This window comes from Paroedura picta, chromosome 3, assembly GCF_049243985.1.
Source record: "Paroedura picta isolate Pp20150507F chromosome 3, Ppicta_v3.0, whole genome shotgun sequence".
In the NCBI taxonomy this organism is placed as follows: domain Eukaryota; kingdom Metazoa; phylum Chordata; class Lepidosauria; order Squamata; family Gekkonidae; genus Paroedura; species Paroedura picta.
The window spans coordinates 121,619,991-121,646,589 of NC_135371.1; the positions used below are offsets into that span (position 1 = coordinate 121,619,991).

Consider the following 26,599-nt stretch of genomic DNA (forward strand, 5'->3'; position numbering starts at 1 on the left):
CCCCATGACCCAAACCAAAAATCTTTACAAAACAAATGACTTGGCTCCCTGATACCATTGATAGAATAATAGCTGTTAAGTTAAAATAGAAGTAAAGGAAAATGGTCAGGACTATTAAATGATGGATTTGACTTAAGTTATGATTAACACTATAAAACTGCCATAGGTACAGTACAAAAAAATGAAAAAAAAAGAAGCAAAACCTGTCCTGAACTGATTGTCATTTACTTTCACTATGAAAAAACTGTAGTAGTGAGGCACAAAAAGTTCTCATTCTTCATTTTCTTCACATCATTCATTAGTTTATAAGCTTCAATACTGATATAAGCCTTCTGGTACCTGACATTACATTTTATGGCGTACCTGGCCTGGCCTGACCAAGTGACATTAATATCAGATCCAGTCTCCAGAAGAAATGAGTTCAACACCTCTGGGATATACATTCTGTATCAGATGAAGTGGGTTGTATAGAAAATTCATGTCACAATAATCTTTAGCAATTAAATCAGTAAGACTCTATCTCAGTTGACCTCTTTACCATTATCTAGCACAAAACTTGGAGCCATATAGGCTGGGTGCTGTTTATGTAGCTGTTCTGAATGAGAAGCATTGGGATCCTGGGGATTTATTTTACTGGTATATATTTTTTAAAGACTTGTCTTATTACATGAGGCTTAATACCTGCAGTAGCCAAGCTGCATTTACAAAAGGCCAAGTATCAGATAATAAAATAATATTAAAAGCGTATTTCTTTAATAGTGTTTTAAGTATAATTAAATCACTTCTAATTATGAGGGGGAATAGTTCTAACTACTGATCTCAGCTTTATATATGCTTAAGTCAAAACAAGATCTATTACAAACCAAAAATGCAAAAGTGTAGTCACATACTTAAGCTACACTATTGTTTGTTTATGCTGTTTAATCCATAATGACATTCACTATTCTACATTTATAACGATCAAGCCCTATGAGGAAAGGCTGAGGGGAATGTTCAGCCTGGAGAAGAGGAGCTTGACAAGGGACATTATTGCCGTCTTTAAGTATTTGAAAGGCTGTCAGAGGAGGGCAGGGAAAGATTCCTGTTGGCAGCATAGGACAGGACCTGCAGTAATGGGTTTAAACTACATGGAGAATGATATCGGATAGATATGAGGAAAAATATAATAGTCAACAGTGGAAGTAGTTCAGCAGTGGAATTGACTGCCTAAGGAAGTGGTGAGCTCCCCCTCAATGACAGTCTTCAAGCAGTGGCTGGACTTATCTTGGATGCTTATGGGCCATTCCGCACAACCGGCAATGTAGCTAAATCTGAGTGCTATTGAAAAGCGCTGCAATCAATAGCGGCAGGTCTCGGTAATGCACATAGCCGTTTTTCTTGGGGAAAAAGGCTCTCCCACTAGCGCTGTTCTCGTAACGCACAAGTCTCGCTGAAATCACAACAAAGGAGGCAGTATTTTTCCGCGCTTCCTCCCACCCCTGGCCGTCAGTTGTGTTTGTGCTTCCCTTTAAAAACTGTTTTTTAAAAATCCGGAAAAAACCATGTAGCAATGCATATCTGTTCATTCGATGTGTCAGAAAGACCTTTTTTGCTGGCATGGGAGCTGGCGCTTAATCGTTTACACGCTCTTACAGTTAACCCCCCCCCCCAGTTCCATTTCTGGCCGAAATTAGGGCAGTGTCAAACAGGGGGCTGTATTGTGCTCGGAAACTTTACAGACAATTGCTTGTGGAGGGATTTCAGCCAAAGAAGCATCGCTTATTTGTTGCTTTTGCCAGTTTAAGGGGGGAAAATGGTGATCGTGATGCCAGAAGCTCGGGTGCGAGAGGTTAGGAAGGGACATTCTTGCTACTGCACATGTCTTTTTTGGATGTGTTGCAGGTTGTTCTCAAGAGTCTAGCACGTTTTTTAGGGGGAAAGCGCTACAATGAAGCAATTTTTGTGGGATTGTTGCAGGAGTGTTGCAGATTGTGTACGATGTTGTACATAATGTTAAAAAAAGCGTTACACAATGGTGAGACTTCAGCAACATTAATGCTGTGTGGAATGGATGTTAGTCTGAAACTGCATTGAGCAGGGGGTTGGACTATATGTCCTGTATGGCCCCTTCCAACTCTATGATTTTATGATTATAGAATAAAAAAGAGACCAAATTTTAATTTACATTAGAAAATCATATCAATACAATATTATAACAAATATATGTACCAGGTTCTCTTAACTCTCCAAGTTCTTTTTTTTTAATTATTTAGTCCTTTCCATTGTGGAGTTATAAAGGGAAAAGTATATCTTTGCAATGGGAAGCAGTAGAGATATTTTAAAAAATGAAAGCTAGGAATTCAGAGAACTTGATACACAAGGGCTTGTAGAATCCCCTTCACACACATATACTTTTCAACATCCCTGTCTACTAGACTCAGGCAACCCTAGAAAGTCAGTTCTGTGATATATTGGTTTCTTCAAATCTATCCACACAATTTCTTTCTTAATAGCAAGACAATATTTCTTCAGATCCTATATAAAGTATCATTTCTCACTTATTAAATCAAGAAACACATTAAGGACAGCAATGAATGCAGCTTATAAAAGAAGGCACATCTCTTAGATTCCATAGCATTGCTTGTATTTATTTTTGAAGCACATCCAAAAAGAATACACTTAATTTCCTGAAGGATTTTGAAGGGTTGACATCATTTAGAAGGGTAAAACCCTCCAACATCCATCTTTAGAAGGTCTTAATTAAACGCCGTGGCAGCCCCTTCTCCTGTAACAAAGGGAACAGCAGGATGATAAAGTAAGTAGAAACTATATGGTGTGGGGACTGCGCTCACAGCTGCTTCATATCACATAGATGTCACATCTAAACCTAAGTGCATTATAAACATACAGATGTCGTTCAAACTGGAAATGAATGGTTGTAGCACTTCAAAAGCAACATCAAGTTGTAGGAAACCCCTCCTGGACTCTAATTTTATTGTGCTACTTCAGACCAACACGGCTTACTTATTTGAATCTACCCATTTTAACAGGTAGGCTCGAGGAGGACTGAGTGGAGAGCGACAGGAGGCAATTTAAGGCAGGAATAGGTGTACAGGCTCAACCCCTCCCATATGCAGAAACCACAAGAGAACTCAGTCATGGGAGCAGATCAGTGGAGGCAGCTGGTTCCCTAGCTTGTAGCTGAGTCCATTAAGGCAGGAGGGGGAAAGCCCGTGGACCCTTGGTTGGGAATGCCTGGTTTAGAGCTTTGCACTACAAATGGTGTATATATGTTGGCTGCTGTACATTTTAATTTTATGTACTGGATGGGTTGGTGCTGGCGTTGGGACATTGGCACTTTGAAACAGCAGAACTCGTCTAACTCTGGAGATGTAGTGTCTGTTGTGTGAACAGAGTTACGGACAAAGGGCATTAATTAAGTTTTCAAGTTGCATGTCAGTGTGGATAAAGGCAAGAAATAAAAGAAGAAGAAGAAGGAAGAAGAAGAAGAGTTGGTTCTTATATGCTGCTTTTCCCTACCCGAAGGAGGCTCAAAGTGGCTTACAGTCGCCTTCCCTTTCCTCTCCCCACAACAGACACCCTGTGGGGGGGGTGAGGCTGAGAGAGCGCTGATATCACTGCCCGGTCAGAACAGTTTTATCAGTGCCGTGGCGAGCCCAAGGTCACCCACCTGGTTGCATGCAGGGGAGCGCAGAATCGAACCCGGCATGCCAGATTAGAAGTCCGCATTCCTAACCACTACACCAAACTGGCTCTCAGGAAAAGCAGGAAAAGAGGACAGCTTAAAGGGGGATAGCTCTTAAAACTCTTTCATCCAACCCCAAGAAAAATTATTTCTGCAAAATATATTTGTATTCACTGTTTATTTAGAGTATTTGGGAGGGGGGCAATAAAGAATGTGCATCTTAGTTTCCCTCTTCTTTTGATGCACTAAAAGAAAGTGAAAATAATATGCATTCTTTGCCTTTGGTGGTCACATTTTCTCCATCAGGGGAATCACTCTGGGCATCCATAGGGTACTAACATCTGATCTTGAAGGCATACCGTGTGAATGTCTGATACACAATATGAGCTCTATAATAATTGGGTAAATAAGGAATAGGACCAGAAAAGTATGAAAAATGGGGGTTGTAAAGTGAAGGTATAATTGGAGAAAAGGCTTGATCTCTCTTCATTCTTCTTTACTGCCAATCTAACTTGAGTTTTTAGCTTGCATCACGTTAAACAATTATGCACGAGCCGAGAAAGTCAGGCCAGTGCTGGCATGCCCCACTTACGCATGATGGCTTGTGGCAAAGGGAACACAGATTCTTCCATGTTCCCTGTCTTGCTGTGGTGGCCATCAGAGGCCCGGCCAGGGCAGGCCCATGCACAAGGGAAGGCCTGGCTCGTCCTCCCAACTATGGTGTCCCTGCAGGGCCATGACATGCCCCATTCAGCTTTACGGTGCCCCAGAACCAAACAGGGCGTATGTACAGCCCCCACAATGGTGGGATAGCAGCATGCCACTATCTCACCATCGTGTGGTGGGATCCCCATGCCATCCACCCCTCCTGCTGCCGCTGTGAGCCACAGTGGACCCTTCCTGCTCCGGGGCGAACCCTGTGCCTTGGGGGATTTCACTAGGAATTGGCAGCAGCCCAGCTTAGCTGCCGCCATGCATAATCTGTCTTAGAGTTCTATTTTAGAGCCCCATATTTTGTGCACCAGGTCACAGTGCCTCTCATATTGGAACATATTAACTTTTGAGAAGGTAGACAGAGTAGGCATAGATATGATCATGCCTCACTAGAAAACTACTTGACACCCCATGTAAGCTGCTCTGGGCTTTTTAGAGAAATGTTGTTCTTAAATTATGTTCTTATTCTTAACTGTTGGTGATTAATAATGGTAGAAAAACAAGGTTGCACTCATTACATAGAATGCTTTCCACATGGTAAAATGTTACATCTAGTTCAGCTGTGCTGCTTTAACCAGTGAGACATTGTTATAGACTCATTCCCTTCTGCCGTATCCTGGGGATGACAGTTTCAAAGGCACATGCCTGTGCAGGCTCACTCATCCCAGTCCTGCCAAATATCAGGGAGAGAGTAAAAATGACAGCAAAGGATAGCCCCTGATGAAGAGAGCCCAACTTCATGCAGAGTTTTCCAAGTGACATCGCATAGCTCTAGCACAGCCAAAGTGTGAAACGGTGCCAAAGCCGGCATCACGTTAGTAATACTAGAACACAGGATGATGTTCAGAAGGAGTAAAACCATCATATCACAGCAGTAGGGCCCATTAGAAATGAAGCAGTCCCACTGAGGCATTTTATTTGCACACTCCAGTAGAGTGGACGCCAAAGGCTTTGCTAATGCTTCATGGGCTGCTAATTTCCTCTCTGACCCTTTTTGTTGAGGAGTGACCCCAGCCAGAATCCCTCTGCAATGAATGCCAAAGCCTGACACAGGTCTGGGTTAGGGGTGACAAAGAAGCCTCTGTGGGCTTTTAATCAGGCTCCAGTTTGCAGTTTAAGGACTGGGATGGGGGGCTGTGACACTCTAAAGATCTGGGTGGCACAATAAGGGAGGCCCCAGGGTCTCCCATGGAGGCAGCCCGCAGCCTGCAGAAGACAGCTTAAAGAATTCACCAGGCGGGGAGAGAGGAGGGGGAGGAGAGAGGAGGGAAAAGAAGGAGGATGGCTTCTTTTGTGAAAAAAGTTTCTTTAGAAAGGAAGGGTTTTCACTGAATGCCCCCATTAGATGACCCAATCAGGTCCTGGCAGATGGATATCACAGGCATGCTGCTTATTCATAGCAAGTTGCAGCTTTTACTGTTCTCCCTCCCTCAACCCCCATCCCACCCTTCCCTATTCCTTCAAGCTTTCATTCATTTTAAGACTAATTTGTTTTGTTAATGTTTTCTTCTTTTTCTTCCTCCTCCTCGCCTCCCCCTGAAGACTGTGATTTGTATTGCAAGGCATCCAAAGGGAAGCTGAAGATCAACATGAAGAAGTATTGCAAGAAAGACTATGGTGAGCTACCCCCTCCTTTCCCAAAAGGATGCCGTATAGTGCACGTGTATGGGATGAGTTATGCCCCATTCGTTTTCTGAAATACAATCAGAAATGGTTTGTTTATACGTGATATTCAAGTGTTGACATCCCCCCTCCCCAAAGGATATGCTTGTGTAGTCGGGACTGGGAGAAGACACCTGTCATAGGGGCTGCAGATGGGCACAGCTAGTGTAGGCAAGGAGAGTCATAATGCCAAGTGAGCTTTGTTCTGAGAAATTCAGCTTCACATACCAGCTCAGTGATTAAACATACTGGATATCTTTTGGTGATTTATCAAGAATCAGTCTTCCCTGAGTAGAGCATGGGGATAGCTATTTGAATGGGTGTGCGTTTTTGGGGGAATACCAGAGAATGTTAGTGATCTCCTTATTGGTGTGGGAGTCAAAGAGAATTCCGTGTGCATCAAGGGACTGACTAGAGAAGAGTAGGTATTTTGGCGTTATTTTTGCATGAATGTAGATTCCATGTGGTATGATAGTGAAAGGACATCTACAAGGTGTTGTGCTTGTAACAAAGGCTTTATTGAACTGCCAAGTATAGGCAGGGAGAGGCAGACCACTGTTTTCTTAGAACTTTTCTGCTAGAAACACAGCTCATGTTAACAGGGTTCCTTTTATCTTGATGCTTCCTTTTTATTTGTTTCTTTAAGAAAAAACAGAACCACAATCAATAAATCCTCTAAATGAACTAAATCAGGGTCTCTTGTTATGCCCTAACTCAGTTACATAATCCTTAAATTATGCTGGTCTTCTCCATGGATGCCCATATTGTGAGTGCTTACTATCAGCTTCTGATCCCGGTTCGATCTTTTTCATCCTAAAGACTTCCCTTTCAACAGATTTAGAGTCTGGAGGTATCTCTTTCACTTCCTGTTGCTCCCTGAGTTAGATCACAGTCATCTTCTGTTCCTATAAATCACTGTGTAACTATTGTGTAATGATTTTGTGTGGTGAGGGTGCCACACCTAATTTGACCATTCCTTTCATCCATTGCTTGTGGTTCTTTCTTTTTGGATGGATTCTCACTGGTGTGCCAGGAATCAGAGGTGTTAACACTTTCACAGATGTATTATTTTAAAGAAATCTTGCCTTCTCTGATTATAGATAATGTCTTCTCTGTGATGTCGTCTACCTGCTGGCTGAAAGAAATCTCCTCTGATAGGCAGAAGAGTTTTTGTCCTTCACCCCATTACTGCTTGTGCTGAACTGGTCAGGCAACCTTGCGAGGGAGTAGTTTTGTGAGCCAAGAATGGTAGCCAGGGATCAGTGTCTACTATAATGGCCTTCAATAACAACGTTGGGGCAATTTTTACTGCCAGTTATATCATATTGTTACTTTGTGGATAAGATGGAGATGAAGTTGTTGTTGTTGTTAGGTGCGAAGTCGTGTCCGACCCATCGCGACCCCATGGACAATGATCCTCCAGGCCTTACTGTCCTCTACCATTCCCCGGAGTCCATTTAAGTTTGCACCTACTGCTTCAGTGACTCCATCCAGCCACTTCATTCTCTGTCGCTCCCTTCTTCTTTTGCCCTCGATCGCTCCCAGCATTAGGCTCTTCTCCAGGGAGTCCTTCCTTCTCATGAGGTGGCCAAAGTATTTGAGTTTCATCTTCAGGATCTGGCCTTCTAAGGAGCAGTCAGGGCTGATCTCCTCTGGGACTGACCGGTTTGTTCGCCTTGCAGTCCAAGGGACTCGCAAGAGTCTTCTCCAGCACTAGAGTTCAAAAGCCTCAATTCTTTGATGCTCGGCCTTCCTTATGGTCCAACTTTCGCAGCCATACATTGCAACTGGGAATACCATAGCCTTGACTAGGCACACTTTTGTAGGCAAGGTGATGTCTCTGCTTTATAGAATGCTGTCTAGATTTGCCATAGCTTTCCTCCCCAGGAGCAAGCGTCTTTTAATTTCTTTGCTGCAGTCCCCATGTGCAGTGATCTTGGAGCCCAGGAAAATAAAATCTGTCACTACCTCCATTTCTTCCCCATCTATTTGCCAGGAATTGAGAGGGCCGGATGCCATGATCTTCGTTGTCTTGATGATGAGTTTCAAGCCAACTTTTGCACTCTCCTCCTTCACCCGCATCAACAGGCTCTTTAGTTCCTCTTCACTTTCTGCCATTAGAGCGGTATCATCTGCATATCTGAGGTTGTTGATATTTCTCCCTGCAATCTTGATCCCAATTTGTGTCTCTTCTAATCCCGCCTTTCTCATGATGCCTGTGATCATTTTAGAGCATCCAGTAAAGTTTCTGTGACTATTGTCTCAAGACTTCTATGGTTTGAAAATAGAGTGACTGCCAGGCCATGGACATATTAATCAAACTATTCTATTTCAAATATCACTGCTAACAGCTCATTGCTGATTTGTGCATTTCCTGTCTCAGTCTTTGACAGGGCTCTGCTTGCACATTTAATTGAAGGGTCCTAGAACAGGACTACAAAGAGGCCATTTTCAGATGCCTCACACTGGAGAGACAACTGTTGGAAGGTAATAGTGTATGATCAATTGTTTTACCAAAAATCAAAAGCCTGCTGCTGGGTCCCCTCCCCCCATTCAAATGCTATATCCTGCCTAGTAAATCATCTCATGGATTCTGTGACTATAGCCAAATAGGAGCAGAACTTGGCTTAAAAATTGTAATTCCAATAATGTTGTGTACTCCTGTCAAATCTTCTGGGGTTGATGTGTTTTGGATAGCCTTGGTAAGGGTAAGTTTTTAGTTCTCCTGATGTTAATCCTTCTATACATGTTACCTCTCACTGTTTTAGTCTTATTTTCTCAGCATTCAGTATAGTATTTTGGTCTCTACATCTCTAAAGAAAAGCCAGAATACGGCTTCTGGTCAGGCTACTTCTCAGCTTCTTTATCATCTTACTATGAAAATACCTACTGCTGGTACTTTTACTCCAGGCAGCCCTTCCAGTGCCACCATTAGTCTTCTCTGAAACAGTTCAGAGGTGAAGCCGGTTTACATTGTCATTCATAGTCATCTGAAACAGCCAAATGGTGTCGAGCCTATTATGCCAGAAGGCATTGCTGCCAGCTGCCGTGGGCTGGCTGGTCTAGGAATGTGGCATAGAAATTTAACCAATAAAATAAATAAATAAAATTTTAACATCACAGAGAGTTAAAATAAGAAAAAGAAAGAAAGAAAGAAAGAAAGAAAGAAAGAAAGAAAGAAAGAAAGAAAGAAAGAAAGAAAGAAAGAAAGAAAGAAAGAAAGAAAGAAAGAAAGAAAGAAAGAAAGAAAGAAAGAAAGAAAGAAAGAAAGAAAGAATTCTGACATTGGAGAGTTCTGGCAATATGTCATCAGCATTGGGAAGTGGAGAATGACATTTCTTCAGGGCTCAGTTCAGTGGCCTTGGGTCATTGCAAATTCATAGTTTGTCTGGTGGCTTCTTTACCATTAGCATGGTGCCCTCCCAAGGAGTACTGCCATCCACTGGTGGTATGATGTCTCTGGTCTGTAACTTGCGTAGTTGCTCTTGCACAGAGTTGTATAGTGTAGCTGGTAGTTTTCTCAAAGGTAGGTGCACTGGTTCTACTTCTGAGTCTGCTTCAAGTTATAACTCACTCTTCAGGCAACCTTCCTTTGGAGCAGTGGTTCCCAACCTTTCTGAGGCTGAGGACTGGCAGGGCAGTGGGCCGCGCCCGCACACCACACATGCGCGGCCAAAACCGCGCATGCACGGCCAAAATCGCGCATGCGCGGCACTTTCGCGCATGCACGATTTCGGCCGCGCATGGCGCATGGCGCAAGTGGGAAGAGGGAGGGGGCAGGGAGAGGGAACTGCAGCCCGGCGCCATGGCCTTCGTGGCCCGGCACCGGGCCACGGCCCGCAGGTTGGGGACCACTGCTTTGGAGGACAGCTCCATAGTTTTGGCAATATTTTCCTTTGTCCTTGCTTCATGAGTTAGAGCTAAAATATTTTGGCACTTGCACACTTAGCTCCATAGCTTGTATAGCACACTTCCTAACAGAGGTTTGTAGTTTTTCCACTGAAACTGTAACTCTTTATTCTGAAGTTACTTCAGACTCTGGTTCTTGAACACCAAGATGGCTAATTGGAGCTCTGGTGCTTTCACTTTAATGTTAACAGTTTCATAACTGTTGTTGTTATGTTGTTGTTAGGTGCGAAGTCGTGTCCAACCCATCGTGACCCGATAGACAATGATCCTCCAGGCTTTCCTGTCCTCTACCATTCCCCAAAGTCCATTTAAGTTTTCACCTACTGCTTCAGTGACTCCATCCAGCCACCTCATTCTCTGTCGTCCCCTTCTTCTATTGCCCTTGATCCCTCCCAGCATTAGGCTCTTCTCCAGGGAGTCCTTCCTTCTCATGAGGTGGCCAAAGTATATGAGTTTCATCTTCAGGATCTGGCCTTCTAAGGAGCAGTCAGGGATGATCTCCTCTAGGACTAACCGGTTTGTTCGCCATGCAGTCCAAGGGACTCGCAAGAGTCTTCTCCAGCACCAGAGTTCAAAAGCCTCAATTCTTTGATGCTCGGCCTTCCTTATGGTCCAACTTTCGCAGCCATACATTGCAACTGGGAATACCATAGCCTTGACTAAACGCACTTTTGTTGGCAGGGTGATGCCTCTGCTTTTTAGGATGCTGTCTAGATTTGCCATAGCTTTCCTCCTCAGGAGCAAGCGTCTTTTAATTTCTTTGCTGCAGTCCCCATCTGCAGTGATCTTGGAGCCCAGGAAAATAAACTGTTAATAGAGAATTTGTCTTCATATTGTAAAGGACAAGCAAAACAGGAAAATATTCCATGTGCAAACTCCAGCTTTAGAAAATTGAACTCCCTACTACTTTGGAATAGAGCCTCTTGTGGCGCAGAGTGGTAAGGCAGCCGTCTGACAGCTTTGCCCATGAGGCTGGGAGTTCAATCCCAGCAGCCGGCTCAAGGTTGACTCAGCCTTCCATCCTTCCGAGGTTGGCAAAATAAGTACCCAGCTTGCTGGGGGGTAAACGGTAATGACTGGGGAAGGCACTGGCAAACCACCCCGTATTGAGTCTGCCAAGAAAATGCTAGAGGGCGTCACCCCAAGGGTCAGACATGACTCGGTGCTTGCACAGGGGATACCTTTACCTTTACCTTTACTACTTTGGAAAGACTGCTAGATAGGTTTGAATGGTATTATTTTGCAGGTTTCTTCATAACATGATCTTTCAATTTATGGCAAAACCAAGACCAGATGCACTAGTCCATCTAAGTACTCTGTTCCACTTCAAATACAGAGAACTGGATTCTGATAGGTAATTGAAAAATGCTCATTTTGCTAGGAGATACTAGTTCTACACACACCCGTAGTAGGATGTTTTGTCACTGAATCATCTTTACCAGATGGTGCCTCTACAGAAAACAGTCTCACAGTCTTTCAAAGGTCCTATTGGTGAACTTCTAGTTAGAATTTCTCTTTTCCACATGATCAGTTTTGAATGTGCCTTGATTTCTTGAGTGATGCCACTTCTGCTTTTGTCTGGGGTATTTAGAATCATAGAATCATAGAGTTGGAAGGGGCCATACAGGCCATCTAGTCCAACCCCCTGCTCAACGCAGGATCAGCCCAAAGCATCCTAAAGCATCCAAGAAAAGTGTGTATCCAACCTTTGCTTGAAGACTGCCAGTGAGGGGGAGCTCACCACCTCCTTAGGCAACCTATTCCACTGCTGAACTACTCTGACTGTGAAAAAAATTTTTTCCTGATAACTATTCTGATTGTGAAAATTGTTTTCCTGATAGGAAAAATTTTTTCCTGACATTTCACATGTCAAAAAAATTGTACAGCAGGGAAAATGCACTTCTTCTCCTGATGTTGCATCATAGTTATTGGAATGAGGTTGTGCTACTGTCATGAGTACTCATTGGATTATTGTGATGACTGATATCTTCTTACTGCCAAAAATACAACAGTTTCCAGAACTTAAGTATTTAAAAGAAGGCAACCACTGGTTGCATATCTCCATGATGCAATCCCTCAATTAAAATGTGAAAAGTCACATAAAGGAGAAATGCTATGCACATCACTTTCTGATTTGCCTTCTTGTCATTAAAAAAATTCTTAAGGAATTTTTCCCGTATTTCCACAGATTCTATGGTCATCCATTTCCTTATTGGTACTGAAAATCCTATAAGCAGTGTTCCCCAACCCCCAGGCTATGGACCAGTATTGGGCCGCGGAGCCCTCAGTACCGGGCCGTGGTGGGGAGAGGGAAGTGCTGGCGTGCCAGTGGACGCGCCTCCCCCCCCCCCGGTGGCACTCACTTATTGCAGGGGGGAGGCGTGGACACAGGTGCACGGCGGATGCAGGCGTGTGGCAGATGCAGGCATGCGGCTGCTGTGGCTGCATGTTTGTGCACGCCGGCATGCCGGTGCCCACACCTCCCTCTCCCCCTCATGGACCCCAGGCCTCCCTCTCTCCCCCCCCCCCCCCGGTCCCCGGCCTGAAAAAGGTTAGGGACCACTGCCTTTTTTACATATCTGAGACTGTACCATAATCCTTCCTTGGTCTACATGCCTTCAAACTCTGATGAAGATTTTCATCCTTGATAGGCTTTCATTACAGCCATCATGATGTTTGTGCTTTGCTTAGCTATTGTATTCATCATGGAAATTGAGTTCAGGTTTGTTTTGTTGCATTAATTTGATAACTGTTTTGTGACAGTGCATACACAATGCTCTTTCTTTTGAATTTGGCTAGTGAATTTTGATTCAAAGAGCTGGTATGAATCTGGGGAAAGAATTATTATCCAGCAAAAACTTTGGTAAAAATTGGAATCAGTATCTTAACCCATCCTGTTGATGCAGTGTGAGAAGTTTTCTTAGCCCTGTGTTGAGCTTTTGAACACACCTGTTGGCAGCACTACTTTAAGCATGGTGATTAAAACCTCTCTGGATGAATTAAAGCAACACATTACTCAATAAATCACGGTACTGCTTTGTGACTGAACGCTCCCTTGAAATATCTCATACCTGCAGGGCTCAGTACTTGAAGGTAGACATTGAGCCTTATTTACTTGTCCCAGGTTCAAAATAAAGCCTTACATTCCCAAGTCAATTAACAGCCAATGTGCTAATTTTAAAAATATATAAACAGCCAGTAGATTAATGTAAAAATTATTTCCAAATAATCTGCTAATTTCAGGTCTGATTGAGCAAAACATTAAGTATATGCAGAGAACACTATCATAACATTGTTAGAACTGGGTTGCTTACCACCATGTTTTGGAAGGTTTTTAAGGTGATTGGGTGGGTTTTGACTGTTTTAAATTGTTTTATGGGGTTTTATTGGGGGGGTTTATGTTTGTTGTTAGCTGCCATGAGCCTTTCTAGGAGTGGTGGGATATAAATATAATTAATAATAATAATAACAACAACAACAACAACACATATAAATCAATCCTATATAAGCAAACATGACATTCCTATTCTATTTCTACTGATTTTAAGAAAAAAGATTACATTTCCAGAGATTTGCCAAAAAAAAGGCAAAAAACAGATTACAGTATAAAGGTGAAAGCAGATCTCACTAATGAACTATGAGACTGTGATATTTACAGGAATCTTGGGTGGAAAATCTATAAATTAGATGCATTCAAAACTTGCATTGTCAAATATCTATAAACTCCCTATATGAATGACATATCATACTACATTCCACCACCTCCTCTTCTTTGCTTTGTGGAATAGATGTGATCATTCTAGTTTACAGACTCCTCAGACCTTTTCTGCTTTCAGACAGTGGTGCAGACATTACTTCTTTCCTATCTGCTTTGTGTTTGACTTCGATGTTAAAACAATAGATGTGCATAATCAGGTGGCATATGCCATTGTTCATCTGCTAGAGGTCACAGTCATCAACAGACCCATATAAACTCATTGCTGCATGGATTGGGGGGGCGGGGGGCGTATCCTACAGTTCCTTTTCTGGCTCAGAATATCCAACAGCAACATATTCTGTTCATTTAGAAAACAAACAACTCCTGAAAGTGTTTGTAAACCCTGAACTAATTTCCAGGTAACACCCCCTGTGCAACATCTTCATGCAAGAGAATTCCTGGCAGCAGGTGAAACTTCTGTTCAGTGAGTGTGCTGATTTTGTTTTGTATTTGGACAGCTTATTGAGAATTCATGGGAACAAGATTGTACAGAAGAATGGAAACAACAAAAACGGCCCCTTCTTGAACACAAATCTCCTCCCACTCCACCATGCCATGGCTGCCTGCCCACTCCAGCAAAACAAAATCCCAACTTGGCATTCGCAGAGATAAACCCTGAATAATTTATCACCCATTTACAAATGGCAGGCCAGCATGAGACTATGCATATATGTATGTGTCTATGTGTGAGAGAGAGACATCTAGTGCAAAAGTACCGTGGTTAGTTTCCTTGCTGCCCCCCATTGTGAGGGTAAAATATAAAAAGCTTGCTTTCTGGACGTTTTGCAGAGACAAATGTGTTTGCCAACTTAAATGAGAATCCCCCCCCCCTCTTTATTCTACAACAATATTAATAACCAGGACTATACAGAAGATTTGTATACCTGTGAGCAAATATGAGTAAGGATCTGCTAGCAGTCTTCCAACACCCCCCCCCCCACACACACACACACCTTGGAGCTCATTTCTTATACAGGTTACAGCTGCCTTGCATTACTCTTTGCTCTCTTTCTGCTGCATGATGTGATTATGCTACCTGTGTACTGCATCTTCCTGTCCTTACTAAAGCTGAAGTAATGCTGGAAACTGTCTCTTAAACCTGCTGTTGTCTTTTTTGTACAGTAGGTGAGAGGTTTAAAAAGTAGTGTTTGGAAGTCATCTGCTGAGCTTGTAACCTCCTATTTAGGCCAGGGGTGGTGACCATGATAGGCATGGCATACCATCTTAAATACAGATTAGTGATGGCATACCAAATGCTGAATCTGGACAGAACTCAGTTTGTGGCAGGTGATGCATGCACATGACCAACTCCGCATGGGCTGGAGCAGATGGTCAGCACAGGCTGGTGTTCTTTTGCAGCAATCATAGTCTGAAATGGTCATGTGAGCTGGCCCTTAGTTTCATGCACATATGATCAGGATCACAACTTCAGGAGGCAATTAGTGGTCCTCTCAAGATATTAAGAGCACTGTGAAAGCAGCAGACATGGAAACTAAGATTAAGGTGCATCTACCACAAAGGATTTTGCATTGACCTATTGCATCCCAAAAATTATACAAACATCAAGTATAAGGTGACCAGACGTGACGCTTTTGGCAGGACAGACCCGATTATTAATCATTTGTCCCGTGTCCCACAGCATTTTTATAAAGTCCCGATTTTGAATGCATGACAAGCCGCTTGTGGTAAAATGTGGCTGGCAAAAGCCCTCTGGGGAGGCAAGCAAGGGAGTTTTTGGAGATGTTTATTTTACCTTTGACGGCCAGAGCCACCCCCTCCCCTCACTCCGGCAATTGCTCCCCCCATCAGCATGACGCTCCATGAAGCCCTCGTGGAGGGAAGCTTTCCAAGCCCACCAGCAGCCAGGGCCGGGGGTGCCTCTCGTGGTCTGGGAGGCGGAGGCCGTTGCATATCTGAGGGACGGGAGTTTCCTCGGCCTCCTCTGCAGAGGGGGTGAGGGCTCAGGCTCCTCCTTGCCGAGGGCTGGGTCCTGGGCTGCAAGGCTGCTTGGTGCACATGGCGCAAACTTTCCGTCTGAAGTTCCTCTTTCTCGCGCTGCTCGGGCAGTAGCGGCAAGGCACCAAAGCCTGCCTGTCTGCTTGCCTCCAGGCCGGGCCAGATGGCGGGTTGCAGCCCTCATGGGAAAGTGGCCGCTGAACACTCCGCGCTGCCACTGGCCACTTTCTCCCTGCTGCCACTGCTGGGCCCAATTAGGCAGGCGGGGGTTCCCATGGCCGCAGGTGGAGTTGGGCGGGGGCCAGCAGGAGCGGCCAGGGAAGAGCCACCATGTGCAGGGGATGCTTCCCACGCTGACTGGCCATCCAGGGGGGGCGGTGGGATGATGGGCACCCTTGGCTGCACCTGGCCCACTGCCCCCTCCTCATTCTGCGTGCGGCACTTCTTTCCCGGGGAGGATGTTGCGCACGGCGGCACTGCCCGGCTTGGCCCTCGGCTGGCAGCCCCCGGGGAGCGGAACCTGCGCCGCAGCAGGCGGCAACTGGCATTTCCAGGCTCCTTGCAGGGCTGTGCAGTGCCGTCCCTCGCTGGCTGGGGGCTTTGCTGCGCTGTCCTGCTGAGCGCGTGCTTGTTGAGAGTAGGCGCTGCCCGGTGCTCCTTGGGCATGCAGCGAGCGAAGTGCGCCCCTGTGCCTGATCCAGAGACCATCTGCAGTGCCAAGGGAGCAGCTGTCAGCCGAGTCAGCTCAGCGCTGGCCTCTCTGTACAACAGCGGCCAGTCCAGCCCTGCTGGGTGCGAAGCATGCCCCTGCCGTGATGCCTGCCAGGACCCTCCTCTGGGCCGGCATTCTGGTTTGGCTTCGACCACCCAAGCCCACCACAGTCCTCTCCACCCCAGATCATAAATGCCGTACATAATAACAATATGTCTCGGTCCACGGAGAGCCTGGAAAAAATTTATCCCCTTAGCAAAATTCCTGGTGTCTGGCCCACTGGAAGTGGCTCTCCGAGGGGCCTCTTCTGTTTTTTTTGCAGGACTGCCTTGGATTTGGAGCTCCCGGGTGATGGTGGCTGTCCAGGGAAAGCTGCCCAGCTTTTTATGCTAGAGAGCAGACCCAGTTGGGTAGTTTAAAAAGATCTCTTTGTTTTGAGTGCCCTTCTTGTGACCAGAGTCAGGCCTCCCTCGCTAGGGAACACGGAACTGCCAAGGCACATATGTTGTGCTCAACACGGACTTCTACTAGAGGTTCAAGCCACTGGGAGTTCTGTTGATTTAGGTCCACTGTTGGATAGTTGCTGATGTGTTATTTTGTGACTGTGTTATATGTTCAGACTGTTCTATGTACTACCCCTGCAATAGTGTATGTGAACCGCCCTGAGCCATATGGGAGGACGATATAGAAATCTAACAATCAATCAATCAATAAATAGGAGTGCGGCATGCCGGCGGGGGGAACCCCCCCCCCCAATGGTGTCCCACTTTACCAATGTTAAAATCTGGTCACCTTAATCAAGTAGGCTAAGATTTAGAATTGTAGGGAGGTAGGCATGTGAAACAATAGTATGTCAACTGATTTTAAATCAAGAACATTAAATTGTACAGGATTTGTACATCGGTTTCTGAGAAGAACTCTTCAGATAACTGGTAAGATCTGTTGGCTAGTATCATAGTTTCTTGCAACCATGCCTTTAGATGAGGGCAGCGCAGTGTTCAAAACAGTCCAGCTGGGAAGAAAGTGCAGAATAGGTTACACAGAAGGATAATAAAGACTTTTTTATGGACTCCCCAGTAGGAAGCCAATTAGACGACTATTTCCCTCAACTTTACAGGATGACAGCAGCTCTGAATATCCTAAAAGGCCCTAATTAGATTGAGCATGGTTACTTCCCTAGTGAGCTAAAGTGGGGTGCTATCATCTGGACAACCAGCCTCTATGAGTTTTTATCATCTTTTTAATTTGCTGGCTCACAAGGAGAGAAGGTCTTTACAAAAAAGCCAAAGAATTCTGTTTTGTACTTTATTAATAACCTTTAAAAAACAAAGATTCAAAAGGAAATTAAATTCTGTTCAAATATTTAAAGCTGAAAAATGCCAGCAGGGATATAATTTCAACAACCTTTATTTTGGCTCACACCAAAATTAATCTTATTTTTGGTTAGCTTCTAAGATGAATTAGTTAATGATCTTGCTTAATTCCAGTAGGCAAGCTACATAGAAAGGAGCTGGTAGACTTGAAGAGCCTGTAAATTGTTCCATGCTCAGAAATAAAAAGAAATAGGGATTCAATCATGGGAGGGGAAGTCCCATCTCTCCTCCCCATCTCACTCACCTTTGGCCCAGTCTCCCATTTCTCTCTTAGGCAGGGAGCCTCCACTCTGGTTTCCCAGTTCATCCCCCTCCCCCATCTTCCCTACCATTTGCTCACTCTCCACCTACCCCCTGCTGCTCTGCCCACTCAGCTGTGGGGAGCAAGAGGTATTGAGACCCACTTTCATCCCCCTCACTTGCAGTGAGACAAATGAGACACATTGTCTGTGCATGTGCAAACAGTGTTCATCCATTTGCAGGAGCATTGAAACCCGCCTCCACCTTTTTAAACTTTCCCCCCAAGCTCATGTTTGCTAAAAAGCTGCCTTCTATCTTCATGGCCCCAATCTGTGAATCTAAGTACCTACAGATGGGGCCATGTTAACTATTAGACAAGTGGGAGATCCTCGAAGACTTACGAGGGGGGGGGGGAGATCTAATTTTCCCTGTATCCTTTCCCCTCCACGTGACAGTCCCCGTGCCCTTTCCCTGCTTCTTTTTCTCCTTCCTGTCCACCATCCACAGGTCGGTGAGGAAACAAAAATGGCCTTGGAAATGTCTCAGTCCCCTATCCCACCCCCAGCTTTGCTCCTCAATGGAAGAGGGAAAGGAGCAAGAGGCCTTTTACTGCTGTGGTAAGTAACCCAGTTCTCTTGGCCCCTTTGGGGGAAGAGAAGGCCACTGCAGTGAGCGAAGCTGGGAAAGTTGTTTTGCTCAAGGCAGCAGAAGCCAGGTTGCTTGCAGCAGCTGCTAGGGCCGTCAGCTCACTACAGTAGTGCCTGCAAGGGATACACAAATGGGGAACATCTAACTTGGGGTCAGGGAAAGGCACCCCCCAGCCCATCAGGCTATCAGGATTTTCCTCAGTGGTTTTAGTGGACAATCTGCATATCACCAGTCAACCAACATTTTACCTGATCCCCATATTCAGCTGTCTATACTATTTATTCGTTTTTTTGTTTTGAGGCTTTTATACCGCCCCCTTGCCACAGGCCAGCATACAACATATACTTGGTAAAACAATCAGCATAAAAACCAAGCTACATAATTTATTGTTAGAAGTACCACTAAATTAAATATATAACTAGTTTGAAAACTGTTAGCCCCTGGTGGGGGAAGGGCAGAGGTAAGGATGAGGAAGGTCCTGATCAGACAATCCAGCAATTCATTCCACTGGCCTCCACCATAGGTGTGGTAGAATTGCTCCATCTTGCAGGCCCTGTGAAACTCTACTGTCAGGGCCCAGATCTCTCCAGGGAGCTCATTTCACCAAGTGAGAGCCAGGGCCTAAAAGGGCCAGTGTTGCACGGAGGGCATTTCAGATTCCTTTTACCACCTCACAGTCCCTAGCGCAACATTGTACCAGTGCAATATGAGACCACTAAATAAGATCCCAAGAGGAACAGAAATGTTTTTGGTCCTTTGCATTAGGTTACTTTATCCATTCTCAATAAATATTGGATCTGTGCAAGAGTGTATAATTAATATTCATGTTTTTACATTGTAAATGTGCACATGAATAGTAATAAATATTTGCATTTTAACATTTAGTATTATCTGTTGCTCAACCTCCTAGCTTGAACAACAGTAAGAAGCCAGTGCTGGCTGAGCCCTAGTGCTTGCTGCTGGCCCTGGCGAATCCTCCCTCAAAGGTGAAAACAGGCCTGGAAAGGGCCCTGCCCCTACATTTTACTGACAGATACCAGGGCTTGAAGGCTGGTAATACATAAGGCATTTGTAATTTATATTTTAACCTCACAATGTGACTTTCCTCAGACTTTAGAAAGATCTGTCTGCTCATGGTTTCAATCTCCAAATTTAAGTATCCACAGACAGGGTCCTATTGACAGATATATTAATGATAGATTTTGTAGCCTTAGAAAGAGATAGCATTTACAGGGAGCCATTGGTGAGGACATCTGAAGGTTACTGGGTTATGAAAATAAAGGTGGCTTATTTATTTTTTAAAATCCTGTCTTTCGCCATGGAGTTAAATTGAGTCACCCTACTTTTATCCCACCCAAGTTATTTAGCCTGAGAATGACCAGCTCAAGGCTATCACTGAGTGAATATTTGAACTAATATTCTTACATCTTATGCCTATGACACCCCAGTTCTTGTATAGTGTTACTGCAAACAAGAGATTCTCATAGACCCATTATGCACAGGGCTGGAAATCTTGGATGGTGGCAACAGGGCAGCCCTGATTATGCACCCTGCTGCCACCATCCCAGCCCTGGCTCAGTGCAGCACTACCTGCAACAAGGGAATGCGGAATCATCCACATTCCCTGGGATGCCATGGGTGCCAGTGGGGGTTGGGTTGGGCCAGCCCCATGCATAAGTCGAAGAGCCAAGACTTTTGGCCCGGCCCTTTCCTCAATCTATGGTATCTTTGTAGGGACACTGCACACCCCTGTCGGCGCTGTGGAGCCGACCAGGGAGTCCTCCCACCCCCAACTCAGTGGGAGAGCAGCATGCTGCTCCCCACCATTGTGCAGTGGGGGCCCCATTCCCCCCACTCCCCTCCTCACAGCTGCTGCCTCCAGGCAGCATGTTGAGCTTTCCAGCCCCAGCGTTTTGCACTGTGCAAGGGCAGCCCATACTCCAGGGATTCCCTCCCCCATGAGTACACAGGAAGTGCTGGGGCATGCTGCCAGGCAGCAGCCCAACATGGCTACTGCCGTGCATAACGGGTCATAGTGTTACAGTATTCATAGGGTCACTTTTTGTCAGTGCATGGTGCTCCTAGTGCAAGTAGGTGTATGCAAGTGCTGACACTGAGTGGATTATTGGCCAGGCTTTCAGATTTGTAACATAAATATAAGATTTGGAAGAATCTATTTACTAAAAATCTATTTACTATTTAGTCTCTTCAAACCACCTTTGGACCCATTACCTGAGGAAAAGACTAAAGTTGAACTGTTGCTAGCTGTGCACAAGGGCAAACTGATACCATACAGACTGCTGGTAAATTAAACTGAGAAAAACAGAACCTTTCTTCCTTTCTCGTATGGTAAATTAAACTGGCCAGTAGGCTCTCTTCTTGCAATAGTATCTGGGGATAGGTTTGCCACTGAAATATCACTGAAGTGCAGTCATGTGATAGCCACCCATGTACAGAGCTGGACATGCAAAGAGAACGTGCCGTTTCCCTAGGGAGATTCTCTATAGCTCAGCTATACTAACTAAAGTCATAGTAAGAGAGCAGAGGCTACAGAACTCCAAGGTTAAACACAGGGCTCTGAATGTGTTCCTTGACATAGCTAGACTGGACAATTATACTCACCCCTGCTAAGAAATTAGACTGTGTTTGTGAGATAAGCCATTATATGCAACCTGTCTGCAGAATGTGCACTAAGGATTTTTACATCCCTCCCCTTTCTTTCTCCCTAGATTTGGGGGTACTAAATTACTTCATCTGGTAAAAATAACACCAATTAATACTTTGATGCAAATTTCCATTTGTGTTTTTGCCTTCTTTCCATATACATTATTGATAACATGATGGCATCTTTATACTCATTAAAATATTGTATTAAAAAGGGAACATTGATGCAACTCATCCAACTGCATCTTCATTGTCATCTGAAGTTTGCAAAAACACCTAATATATAATGGGTATTGCATAGGACACTCTGACCTGAATACTGTAGCCTAGCCTCATCATCTCATCAGATCTTGGCTGCTAAGCAGGGTTGGCCTTGGTGAGAACTTAGATGGGAGACCACCAAGGAAGACCAGGGTCATGAGGCAGAGGCAGGCAATGACAAATAATCTCTCAGCATCTCTTGCTTTGAAAACCTCACAGGGTCACCATAAATCAGCTGTGACTTGACAGCAAAAAAACTCACAAAAAAAACAGGATAAGCTCACAACCTAAGTAATTCTTTTTGCTTAGTGTTTTTGGATCACTTGTATTCATGCCCATCCCCTAAGTCAAACCAGAGGACAGGTGAAGCAAAATAGAACAGAGAATCATAGAATCATAGAGTTGGAAGGGGCCATACAGGCCATCTAGTCTAACCGCCTGCTCAATGCAGGATCAGCCCTAAGCATCCTAAAGCATCCAAGAAAAGTGTGTATCCAACCTTTGCTTGAAGACTTCCAGTGAGGGGGACATATGCTTATAACAGGCTGGCATTCATTTATCATGCTGGGCATATCCAGTACCTGGGCTAAATCTGAGGAAAATGCAGGCAAATCTAGAACTGTAAGAAAAAGGTAAAACAGCAGTAACATGATTGGGTTAAGTGTAGAGGAATGTGGCACTCCCAGGAAGACTGCTTTCTGGTCAAGTAATATGTCATTATGCATCCAGGGGGGGAGGCCACCTGCCCTATAGTGTGCTTGCATGGCACCACACCTGGATTGAGAAATCAAGAGAAGGTTTCAATTTCCTGAGCTGTTAATCTCTTTATTCTTATGGTCATGTGTGTTACTTAACTCTACTTCTTCCTCTCTCACATTCCTCTCCAGATATAAATGACACAACATTGTGTCAGGCAAACAGGCAGTTTTGTTTTCATTTCACTTTCATGCTCCCATCAAAGATTGTGGTCTCCCCACCACCACTCATGGACACGTGATCAATAAGCATCTTTGATTCAAGTTCTGACCCATGATGCTTACTAACAAAATTGTTCTGGACTGTTTTTGAGTGTGGGAAAAAGCCAGCTAAATAGGATTTGCCTTTGAGTCCTGGATTACTAGTCCCTTCCCATAGTCATTGAAAGGCAGGATTTGGTGGGGGGGGGGTTGAATCTGGGGGTTCTTATTCCAAAAGGTGAGATAAGTCTGCCTGCTACAGCCTTCAGTGGAAAAATCCTTCTTTCATACTCATCCTTTTTGTTGAAAGGCTGCCTGAAGCATATGGTAAAATAAATGTTTTAAAAGGCCTTTTTAAAAAGTATATTTCTTATAAAAGCCCAATCCCTTGCAAGCTAACCATAAAGAGGGATAGAAAAGGTGCCTTTCTCTAACAGCTGTTCTCCTGAACATATTAATAAGGAACGCTGAGGGAGTTTCCTGGGGATGGCAGTAGATAGTTACAAGATCCCAGTTGTAACTGCAGCCATATGTCATGGGTGGGTATGTTATGTGACAAAAGGAAGTTCTGAAGAAATGTGCCCTGCCAGGGTGCACTGGTTGGGGAAAATGAATTAAACCCCGTAAAAAGGAAAGTGACTGGATAGGCCACAGCTTTTGCCAAAAGCCAAGATTAAACCTCATAAATCTTCAATATTAAACTAGAACAAAACAGATGAGCCCAATAAGCCCTTTAGCCCACATCCAGAATGAGATTTTAATAATAATGACACACTTGCTCTGGAGAAGGATGTGACCTAGGCTGAGAGCCAGTTTGGTATAGTGGTTAGGAGTACGGACTTCCAATCTGGCGAGCCGGGTTCAATTCTGCGCTCCCCCACATGCAACCAGCTGGGTGACCTTGGGCTCGCCACGGCAGTGATAAAACTGTTCTGACCGAGCAGTAATATCAGCCTCACCCACCTCACAGGGTGTCTGTTGTGGGGAGAGGAAAGGGAAGGCGACTGTAAGCCACTTTGAGCCTCCTTCAGGTAGAGAAAAGCAGCATATAAGAACCAACTCTTCTTCTTCTTCTTCTTCTTCTTCTTCTTCTTACTTGGAGGGAGAATCCACTAGAAACCCTATCACATATATTTGTTCTGGGCCTGTAAACATCTGGAGAGGATGAGAAGGGTAGGAATTCCCAGCAACTGTTCCCAGGGTTTTGGTTTAGCTTGATAACAACTTCCTAGAATATTTTGAGTTCATACAGTTAAACATTGTGGGGAAACAATAACAATTACAGAATTAGCATTCCCTCCCAAATTATTTCCCTAAATTTATAAAGCATTTTGACAGCTGTTTAGAAAATTTCACAGTGGGTAAAATTTTCACCTGCATGTTAAAATGGGTATATTTAAGATCTTTTAAAGGATTTATTTGCTTAATGAGTTACAAGAGATTCAAAATCCAATTTTTCTCTCCTCAGATGGTAAATCATTCCAGTTTCACAGGTGCCTAAAGTACCATATTGCCCCCTGGTGGTTGGTTATAGTAGCACATTGAAAATATAACCTAGGCTTCAGCTTCCATTTTGTTTTCAAAGGTTAGGTAGTAAGTAACCTTACTCAACAAGTTTATAGAGAGAACCAGAGTAGAGATCATGATAACTAAACTTTGCAATTGCTTTGTCTGTCTTGGACCTGCTTTGTGGGGATTTGCCTCTAGCATCATAAGGATCCTTGGGTAAAATGGGCTTTATGCTATCTTGGCTTGTTCCTTGCCTAATCAATGACCCATTTCCTCAAAGTCAGTGAGCCTGAGGAAATTAGGGAGGCCATAAACAAACAAACTCCCCATCTCCTAGGAGGATGGCTCCTAGCTGACTTAGCCTTCTTTTCATTAATAAGGGTGTAAGAGAAAACGTTTACAAACATTAGGGCTGCTGGTTATTTTAACTGTACAGTAAGAACAATGGCCTGATGGCATGATGGGGGACCCCTGCCCTTCTTTGGCTAACAAGCACCAAGCTGTGCATGCTTAAGTTATTTTTAGTCAGGAGCTGGACACACGCCACACTATGTCGGAAACTGGTGTCATCTGGGGCCCAGGCAGTAACATGCTTAATGTGAAAGCTGTGACTCATTTCACTTTGTTCTCCCCCTCAGGGGGTACATTGCTAGAACGCAGCAGGCTTGCATTGCTGCTTATGGGGCACCTGCTGCTTACTTCATTCGTTTGCCCTCGGTTACCAATCCGAACGATTTTGCCCACCATGTTTTTCCTGGTGCCAGGGCTCAGGCTAATCCACTTTGCTTGTGATCAGTTGACGGGGAGGGGGGCTTTGTGGTGCACAGCACAAGCTCTGCCATGAATAGGCTAGAGATGCTGCCTCTGGCGGAATTTCCCCTTCTTTCCTGCTGTGAGAGGTTACCAACCCTGTTAACCAGCTGGCTTGTCAGATCTCTCTGCTAGCCAAATGCTGATTTGATCTCTTATTAGTCTGGCAAGCAATGCAAGGATGTGGCAGCAATTGTGGGGTTGTCTTTGTTGCTTCCCCAGACAGAAGAATAGTAAGGCAGGAGCAAAAAAATACAGCCTTGTTTTAGAGGATGTCGTATTAATTCTAGCAGCAGACAAATTGTCCCTCACACAATGTGCTGAAATTCAGCAGAGAAACCTGTGCTCCTGAGTCTGACCATACTGGCCTATTGTGTTTTCAAAACTTTTTCTGGGGCACGATTGGTTTGTGTGGGCAGGAAAAGGGAAGTAACAGACTCATAAGCTCTTAAGCAAGCAGCTGTAAGAACTCTAAAAGCTATGTGGGGAGGTGGAATAGTTCTGGATTATAATAGCGTGGACTCTGAGGGCCATTCCGCATTCGTCCAAAATAGCACAACATTTACTAATTGAAATCGCTACAGTTTTGCCGTTATGTACAACGTCGTTGACAATCTGCAACAAAGCTGAAACCGATCCGCAAACAACACTTCGTTGTAGCGCTTTCAGGGAAATCCCAAAAAGCGGATTCACCCTCCGGAAAGCGCTACACTCCTGCAACCAATCTGCAACACTAGCAGGAAAGTTCTGTGCGTTACCATTGTTGCGGTTTCTGCAAAGTCCCTCCCCTTGGCTCTCTCCTCTGATCTTCCGGCAAAGCGATCACCCCCCCGTGAGGGGGGGTTCACTCGGGGGGGAGCGTGGCAACAATGAAACGGCAGCTCAAACATCACCTGCTAGCTGGATGGGTCTCTCTGTTGCAATGAATCAATGCATATTCGTTCCAATGGGTGTTTTTTTTTTTAAACCATCCTTAAAGGTAAGGGGCTGTTTAGGAGCATGATAACGGCCGCCCATTGGCTGCTTGACGGCCAGGGGCGGGACACAGCTCAGCAATAGCACTTCCTTTCTAGCGATTTTTGCCGAGACCGGAACCCTGTAGGAAATTATAGAAACGCAACTGGATTTCACTACAAAGGCAGGTATGCATAACGACGAATTCCACTATTTAAAATGGCGATTTTTCGTTCCGCAAACAATTTGCAACAAGGATCCTGGTGCGGAATGGCCCTGAGTTGAGAAGGGAAACTAAGAGTGAATTGAAATAGAATATTGTTCTTGTAACAAATTATTCACTACTAAAAGAAATGTCATGAACCTGGATTTTGGAACTCTGTAGAGGCTCAGAGGCTAGGTTTTGTTCCTGACTGAGATAGGGGAACTGAAATACCAAAGGCATTTCTGCACATCTGTAAAAATAGCATAACGCCAGCTGAATGGAGTAACACTAAATATAATCGCGCCTCCCAGCCCCTCCTGACCTTTTTGATGTCTTGGTCTTCTCTGCTGCCTTTTTGCACTTCTCACCCTCCATATCACCTGCTTGAAGTGACAGAAAAGAGCAACACAGTTTATATGCAACTCTCTTCCACCTGTCAATCAAGCCAGGCAGCTAATCCCCTTCATGCTTTAAAGTTCCTGCAATGTCCACTAATTTTTTTCATGCATACTTCGCTGTTGCTATGCTTATGCATCTAATCATACATGCATAGCGCTTTTTGAATGCTACCCTTTATTGAATCA

The 26,599-nt window shown here is 44.5% G+C and overlaps 1 protein-coding gene across 6 annotated transcripts in view; it reads left to right on the plus strand.

Moving 5' to 3' along the window:
• Nucleotides 1-26,599, plus strand: part of NTN1 (netrin 1) — a 183,406-nt gene that overhangs the window by 150,353 nt on the left and 6,454 nt on the right. For 5 of the 6 annotated variants that reach the window (XM_077327511.1, XM_077327512.1, XM_077327510.1 and 2 more), the window contains one exon: nucleotides 5,942-6,016. In XM_077327511.1, the coding sequence (XP_077183626.1) occupies nucleotides 5,942-6,016 (75 nt within the window). Of the gene's footprint in view, nucleotides 1-5,941; nucleotides 6,017-8,444; nucleotides 8,544-26,599 lie in introns of those variants that run through there. The other variant, XM_077327513.1, reaches the window with a different exon arrangement.